This window comes from Sapajus apella, unplaced genomic scaffold (assembly GCF_009761245.1).
Source record: "Sapajus apella isolate SASKATOON/1434 unplaced genomic scaffold, GSC_monkey_1.0 scaffold130, whole genome shotgun sequence".
NCBI lineage: Eukaryota > Metazoa > Chordata > Mammalia > Primates > Cebidae > Sapajus > Sapajus apella.
This window is the reverse complement of record NW_022437070.1, coordinates 1,406,034-1,413,683: the sequence shown is the minus strand read 5'-3', so window position 1 is coordinate 1,413,683 and position 7,650 is coordinate 1,406,034. Positions and strand designations below refer to the sequence as shown.

At 51.6% G+C, this 7,650-nt stretch overlaps 1 protein-coding gene and 1 long non-coding RNA gene across 5 annotated transcripts in view; one reads left to right on the top strand and one right to left on the bottom strand.

The window, feature by feature from the left end:
• Window positions 1-5,765, top strand: part of LOC116539559 — an 11,623-nt gene extending 5,858 nt beyond the window's left edge. Inside the window, exons 3-4 of one of the 2 annotated variants that reach the window (XR_004264112.1) lie at window positions 1,637-1,785; window positions 5,185-5,765. This is a non-coding gene — a long non-coding RNA (uncharacterized LOC116539559). The remainder of the gene's footprint in view (window positions 1-1,636; window positions 1,786-5,184) is intronic. The other variant, XR_004264113.1, reaches the window with a different exon arrangement.
• PRKD2 (protein kinase D2) overlaps window positions 3,181-7,650 on the bottom strand; it is a 35,055-nt gene continuing 30,585 nt past the window's right edge. For all 3 annotated transcript variants that reach the window (XM_032262556.1, XM_032262555.1, XM_032262557.1), the window contains 3 exons: window positions 5,095-5,362; window positions 3,876-3,961; window positions 3,181-3,596 (listed from right to left, as the gene is read on the bottom strand). In XM_032262556.1, the coding sequence (XP_032118447.1) occupies window positions 3,381-3,596; window positions 3,876-3,961; window positions 5,095-5,362 (570 nt within the window). In that variant the 3' untranslated portion in view covers window positions 3,181-3,380. The remainder of the gene's footprint in view (window positions 3,597-3,875; window positions 3,962-5,094; window positions 5,363-7,650) is intronic.

Sequence of the window (7,650 nt, the reverse complement as noted above, 5' to 3'; positions counted from 1 at the left end):
AAAACAAACAGAAAAATAGCCAGGTGTGGTGGCTCATGCCTGTAATCCCACCTACTCAAGAGGCTGAGGGGGAGAATGGCTTGAACCCACCCAGTAGTTTGAGGCTGTAGTGAGCTAGGATCATACCACTGCACGGAAGCCTGGGTGCAGTGGTCAGAGCGAGACCCTGTCTCTAACAAGCAAAATTAGGTTTTGTGGTTCCAGGGGTCCCAATAGGATAAACTTTTTGTCTCTAATGATTTAAGTGGTAGGGCCCCAAGTTTTCATTGTGGATTTAATTTCATATTTTCTTTCTTTGAGATGGAGTCTCATTCTGTTGCCCAGGCTGGAGTGCAGTGGCACGATCTCAGCTCACCACAGTCTCCACCTCCCGGGTTCAAGGGATACTCCTGCCTCAGCCTTCTGAGTAGCCGAGACGACAGGAACATGCCACCACACCCAGCTAATTTTTGTATTTTCAGTAAAGGTGGGATTTCACCATTTTAGCCAGCCTGGTCTCGAACTCCTGACCTTGTGATCTGCCCGCCTTGGCCTCCCAAAGTGCTGGGATTATAGGTGCGCTCGGCCTGATTTTATCTTTCATGGCACCTCATGATGTTTGCGCTATCTCGGAATTCTGTAATTGAGGAGTTTTGATGTTTTTTAATCATGTCTCTTGTTTCTGGTCTCGGGATATTAACTAGTGGCAAGACAGGAGCAGGTCAAGGCTGATAGTCTTTTCTATACATTTTCTAGCCTGGGCCTGTCACAGGAGATGGATTCATCTCTCTGTTGCCTACACTTCTAGACATTAGACTAAATAGAAGCATAGGCATTGGGGATGGAGTCTAAGAGACTTTCCCCAATAGTCTTAGCTTCGACTACGTATACCTCAGAGGTATCCTGCTCATTTGAATACCTTCGTTTACTGAGGCTCATTTAGCATCTTCAAAGAGCTGCAGCTCAGCCAGGTGCAGTGGCTCATGCATATAATCCCAGCACTTTGGGAGGCCTAGGCAGGTAGATTGCTTGAGCCCAGGAGTGTGAGACCAGCCTGGGCAACATGGTAAAACCTCCACAAAAAATACAAAAAATTAGCCGGGCATGATGGCACATGCCTGTAGTCCCACCTGCTCAGGACGCTGAGGTGGGAGGATCACTGGAGTCCAGGAGGTCAAGGCTGCAGTGAGCTGTGATCACGCCACTGCTCTCCGACCTGGGCAAGAGTAAGAACCTGCCTCCAAAAAAAAAAAGCTGCAGCTCTGGAACCAACCATCAGATGGACAAGTTGACACAAATCAAATTGGAAAACGCCAGAGAGTAAGCTCTCAATATTAGCCTAAATTGGCTGCTAAATTCTTTCGTTTTCCCGTTTTCTTAGGCTATGTTGCCCAAACTGGACTTGAACTCCTGGACTCCAGCGATCCTCCCACCTCAGCCTCTTAGGTCGCTGGGAATACAGTCACATGCCATCATGCCCAGCTTTCAGGTAAGTCTTTATTTTTTAATTTTTTGAGTTCAGGTGCATGCTCCGATGGTTCACCTTCAGCTGTGGAAGGTGGAGGACCATGTGTTAGGCTGTTATTGGAGAACTGGGGACCTGAAGGGCTGGAGTCAAAGGTAGAGAGAGGTGGATACATGTTCCCTCTGCTTTCAGTCTTTCAAGGCCAAGGTTAAGCTTAAGAGGTCACCTCTGACCACCCACCCTCTGACCCTTGAGAGCTCATTCTAGGCTGCCCAGGCCTCCCAAACTCCACCAGCCCTGCCCTGCCCTTCCCATTCTGGGTCATCACTGTCTAGGGACAGGTATGTCTCTCCACTGGATGGTGAACCCCAGGGAGTCCTCAGCATGACCCAGCTCAGTGAGACAAAGAAATGAGTGAATCTATACTTCTTTATATATTCAGCATATAGAGAAGTCATCACATCAATATAAAATAATTTTTTTTTTTTTGAGACAGAGTCTTGCTCTGTCACCCAGGCTGGAGTGCAGTGGGGCGATCTCAGCTCACTGCAACCTCTGCCTCCCAGGTTCAAGCGATTCTCCTGCCTCAGCCTCCCTAGTAGCTGGGATTACAGGTGCATGCCACCATGCCTGGCTAATTTTTTGTATTTTTAGTAGAGACGGGGTTTCACCGTGTTAGCCAGGATGGTCTCAATCTCCTGACTTCGTGATCCACCCATCTCGGCCTCCCAAAGTAAAAATACTAAACGTTACATATCAGTTTTCTTTTTTTTTTTTTTCTTTGAGACGGAGTTTCACTCATGTTACCCAGGCTGGAGTGCAATGGTGCCATCTCGGCTCACCGCAACCTCCGCCTCCTGGGTTCAGGCAATTCTCCTGCCTCAGCCTCCTGAGTAGCTGGGATTACAGGCACGCACCACCATGCCCAGCTAATTTTTTGTATTTTTGGTAGAGATGGGGTTTCACCGTGTTGACCAGGATGGTCTCGATCTCTTGACCTCGTGATCCACCTGCCTCGGCCTCCCAAAGTGCTGGGATTACAGGCTTGAGCCACCGCGCCCGGCCTACATACCAGTTTTCTACTATGGATCAGACTTGAGCTAACTGCATTTTATTTTAGTAGTTTATTTTTGAGACAGGGTCTCACTTTGTTGCCCAAGCTGGAGGGCAGTGATGTGATCTTGGCTCACTGCAATCTCTGCTTCCTGGGCTCAAGCGATCCTCCAGCCTCAGCCTCCCATGTAGCTGGGACCACAGGCACAAGCCACCACACCCAGCTAGTTTTTGTTACTTTTTGTAGAAAGGAGTTTCATCATGTTGGCCAGGCTGGTCTCAAACTCCTGAGATCTAAGGGATCTGCCTGCCTCAGTCTCCCAAAGTGCTGGGATTACAGGTGTGAGCCACTGCACCCAGCCTGAATTGTTACTAATAGTTGTGATTAGCAGGAAAAACACCACCAAATAAAAAATCAGTCATCACAAACCATTAGATTGCTTCCTTTTCTCCAAGTTCTCTACCCTCCAGTCACATTCCTTCCATCTCACCTATTCCCAACTCCTCCATTACTCCTCCCTCCGCTTAGTCTTCTCTCCTGGCAATCCTCTGTATCCGCTACCCCAGCTAGTCCTCCTTCCCCACCCCTTCCATGCTTCCTCTTTTCAGGCAGTCCTCCTTCCACACGGACCCCATCTTGGTACAACAGACTAATTAATGATTCAAGAGTGCTGTGTGCTCTGGAGACCAAGGCCAAGGGGCCAGAGATGAGTCCGTTTTAATTGCTGGGGAGACAGGGAGGGGCCTTAGAAATAGCTCCCTCCCCCCACCCCACGTGTCCCATCCAGTTTAGACAGGAAGCCACTTTCCCTACAACAGTTCATTGCTGGGATCCTCTGAAGAGCTGCTGTGGAGGGCAGCCGCCAGACGAGGGCACAGGGCCTCAGAGGACGCTGATGCGCTCTGTCAGCCCCTGCATGTCGTGGTCCTGTGGTGGATGGGCCCCAGCGAAATCCCTGTCGTCCGTGGGTGGCCCGGACCCGGGCAGCGGATGTTCTGCCACAAACTGCTCCCAGCGCGCGTCGTCACTCTCGTGCGTGATGTATCGCTCGCCCATCTTCCCCTCCAGTTCTCGGAGATCCAGCCACGTCTGGTACTCCTGGGCCCGAGAGAACTGAGGTTAGCTTGGGGTCTGCATTGGAGCAGTGCCTGGATGCCATCTGCTCTGCCACTGAGATCTGGGTACCAGTGAAGGTGAAGCCACACCCTCTGCAACCCACCCAGCCAGTAGACATTTAGCTCCACCCCCTCCTCCTCGCCCAGCCAATGGGAGGCCTAGCCACATTCCAGACCCAAGGAAGCCTACATCCTTCACTACCTGCCTAGCCAGTAAGTGGTCTAGTTCCATCCCTTCCTCCAGCCCTGCCCCCTGCATCACCTGTAACCAGGGATGGCTGAGAGATTTGTCCACACTGTAGCGTTTGCGCATCTTCACCTGCAGCAGGTTGTTGATGAGGTCGATGGCTGCACAACAAAGAGAGAAACAGTTCAAGCGCTGCAGGACAAAGGGTCATTCCTTCTCCAATAGGCCCCCCTAGCCTGCCTGCCTGCCTGCCATCAACACCTTCCTTCTGCACTAGCTCAGGTGACTCAGAGGCCTCACCTGTGCCAACCACTCACCCACCCATTTCCTCATTACCTTACAAACTTGTCTCCTCTTGCCCACCCATGTGCACACTGGCTTCTTCTCTTCACCAATTCTCTTCTTCCATTTCCCCATTCCCCTGTGTCACCACTTTTTTTCTTTTTGCTATACAAAGGTACACACAATTACACTTGTGCTATTTATTTGAGACAGAGTCTCGCTCTGTTGCCCAGGCTAGAGTGCAGTGGCACAATCTTGGCTCACTGCAACCTCTACCTGCCAGGTTCATGAGAGTCTCCTGCCTCAGCCTCTTGAGTAGCTAGGAATACAGGTGTGCACCACCCCATCCAGCTAACTTTTTGTATTTCTAATAGAGATGGGGTTTCACCATGTTGGCCAGGCTGGTCTCAAACTCTTGACCTCAAGCAGTCTGCCTGCCTTGGTCTTCCAAAGTGTTGGGATTACAGGCGTGAGCCACAGCTTCACCCCAGGCTTCAGGCCCATCTTCACCCAAGTCATGGCTCCAGTACCCAGCAAAGTAGCCATGCCCTTGTCCCTCAGTCCTACCCACTGGTGCCTCCTTTTTGCATGGCTGACCCTTTTGGGGTCATAAACCCAAAGCCTACAGGTCCCAGCCAATGCCTTGAGAAGCTCGGCCCCTTCTCCTGGTCACCCCGCCCTTTGGCACCCTCAAGTCCAGTCCCTGTCCTGGTCCCACCCTAGACAAGCCAAGTCTCACTCAGTCCCCTAAGGCTCCAGTGTCCTCCTTAGCGCTTCTGGGACACTTGGTTTCCAGCCCAAGTAACCTAGTGTAGGCCTGAGTCCCAGCCCACCGTTTACAGGACTGCCCCTCCTGTGGCCCCACCCCTCTGGTAGGCCCGCCCCAGCACTAGGCTCCACCCCCAAGGTGCCAGGCTGTTTCCAGGTCCACCCCGTCCCTTGGCCCCGCCCACTCCTCCAGCCCCACCCCACAACCATCCACCCACCCAGGGGATAGGCGGGCCCCAGGCACCTCCAGCTGAGATGTGGCTCCAGGGGGTAGCCGGGTACATGAAGGCGGCATTCTGGATCTGGTCATTGATGTCTTCGTCCTCGTTGAAAGGGAACGTGCCGCTGAGGCTGACGTACATGATCACGCCCACCGACCACATGTCCAGCGAGCGGTTGTAGCCCTGGTTGAGCAGCACCTCGGGCGCCAGGTAGGCCGGCGTGCCCACCACGGAGCGGCGGAACGACTTCTCCCCGATGATGCGCGCAAAGCCAAAGTCACACAGCTTCACCTGCAGAGGGCGAGGGGTGGAGGGTCTAGCGGGTGATGGAGCCGCACCTGCCCCAGCATCCCCACTGCACCACCCTCCTTGATATTCCAGAGAAAGCTGAATACTGGTTTGAATCCAAGGCACCTCGGCTCACTAGCTAGAGCACCCTGGGCAAGTGACTTCTCTGCTCCGTGCCTCAGTTTCCCCATTTATAGGAAGGAGATGAGCAGAAAAGTGCCTATCTCTGAGGACTGCCATGATGGTGAGTTAAACCATCCAAAGCTCATAGGACAGTATTTGGCATGCAGTTGATGCACAATAAATGCTAGCTGCTGCTATACCTCTGCCACCTCCAGTGGGTCTCTCAACCTCCTTATGCCTGTTTCCTCTTTTGAACAACACAGATTTTTTTTTTTAATAGCCTTAAAATATACATGATCTGGCCACAGTGGCTCATGCCTACAATCCCAGCACTTTGGGAGGCTGGGATGATGAATCATTTGAGGTCAGGAGTTCGAAACCAGCCTGGCCAACATGGTAAAAGCCCGTTTCTACTGAAAATACAAAAATTAGCTGGGTGTGGTAGCACACGCTTGTGGTCTCAGCTACTTGGGAGGCTGAGGCAGGAGAATCACTCCTACCCAGGAGGCAGAGGTTGCAGTGAGCCAAGATCGCACCACTGCACTCCAGCCTGGGCAACACACTGAGAATTGCTCTCAAAAAACAAAAAAACATGAAACATAATAGAGATCTTAACGGCCCCGACCTTACAGGGTGCTTGCTTTGATTGAAAGATAAATATATGCAACACGTTAGGAGCAGTGTCTAGCACAGAATGAGCCTCAGTTTTTCTTCAGGCCTTGGCTTTGTCATCTGTAATGGAGGGATGTTAACAGCAGACCCCTCTCAGGCTTTCCTGGGGACTAGGTAGGAGCGGGTGCTGACTGTGGTATACAGCAGACAGTAGGGTGTATGCCTACCTTTCCCTCATTGTGTTGTTTCTTTTGTTTTTTTGTGACAAGAGTCTCGCTCTGTCACCCAGGCTGGAGTACAGTGGCGCGATCTCGGCTCACTGCAACCTCTGCCTCCTGCGTTCAAGCAATTCTCCTGCCTTAGCCTCCCAAATAGCTGGGATTACAGGCACCCGCGCCACCACCCCTGGCTAATTTTGGTATTTTTAGTAGAGACAGGGTTTTGCCATGTTGGCCAGGCTGGTCTCAAACTCCTGACCTCAGGTGATCCACCGGCCTCAGCCTCCCAAAGTGCTGGGATTACAGGCATGAGCCACCACACCTGGCCCCTTTCCCTCATTGTTAGTGGCTGCAGTCTAAGGTCACAGACAGGCTTTGGAGCCAGCAAGACCCGGGTTCAAGGTCCTGCTATGCTGCCCACCAGTCTCAGCCTCAGTTGCCCCTCTGTTCATGTATTGTCCCTTCCCTGTTCAAAACCCTTCCTCGACTCACTGTTGCTTGCAGGATAGAGCTCCAAATCCTTGAAGCCTGAAGCCCTTGTCACCTTTGAAACCAGCCACGTCCCAACCCCTGAGCTGCATCTCAATGGGACAGCTACCCTTTCCTGAGATCCTCTGCCCTTTCTACAGATCTTTCCCTTTTCAGGATCTGCCCTTTCCTACAGATCTTTTTAAATTTTTTGTTTATTTTTGAGATGGAGTCTTGCTGTGATACCCTGGAGTGCAGTGTTGCCATCTCAGCTCACTGCAACCTCCACCTCGTGGGTTCATGCAGTTCTCCTGCCTTAGCCTCCCAAGAACCTGGGATTACATGTGCCCTCCACTATGCCCAGCTACTTTTTGTATTTTTAATAGAGACAGGGTTTCACCATGTTGGCCAGGATGGTCTTGAACTCCTGACCTCAAGTGATTCTCCTGTCTTAGCCTCCCAAGTAGCTGGGACTACAGGCACCCGCCACCACGCCCAGCTAATTTTTGTATTTTTAGTAGAGACAGGGTTTTGCCATGTTAGCCAGGCTGGTCTCGAACTCCTGACCTCAAGTGATCCTCCCGCCTCTCAGCCTCCCAAAGTGCTGGGATTTCAGGCATGAGCCACTGCTCCCAACCAGAAAACTTTTAAATATATATCAAACAACTTGGGTATGTCAATCTATCTTCCCAACTGTTAAATTTTATAAAATCTGAACACAGGCCGGGCGCGGTGGCTCAAGCCTGTAATCCCAGCACTTTGGGAGGCCGAGGCGGGTGGATCACGAGGTCAAGAGATCGAGACCATCCTGGTCAACATGGCGAAACCCCGTCTCTACTAAAAATACAAAACATTAGCTGGGCATGGTGG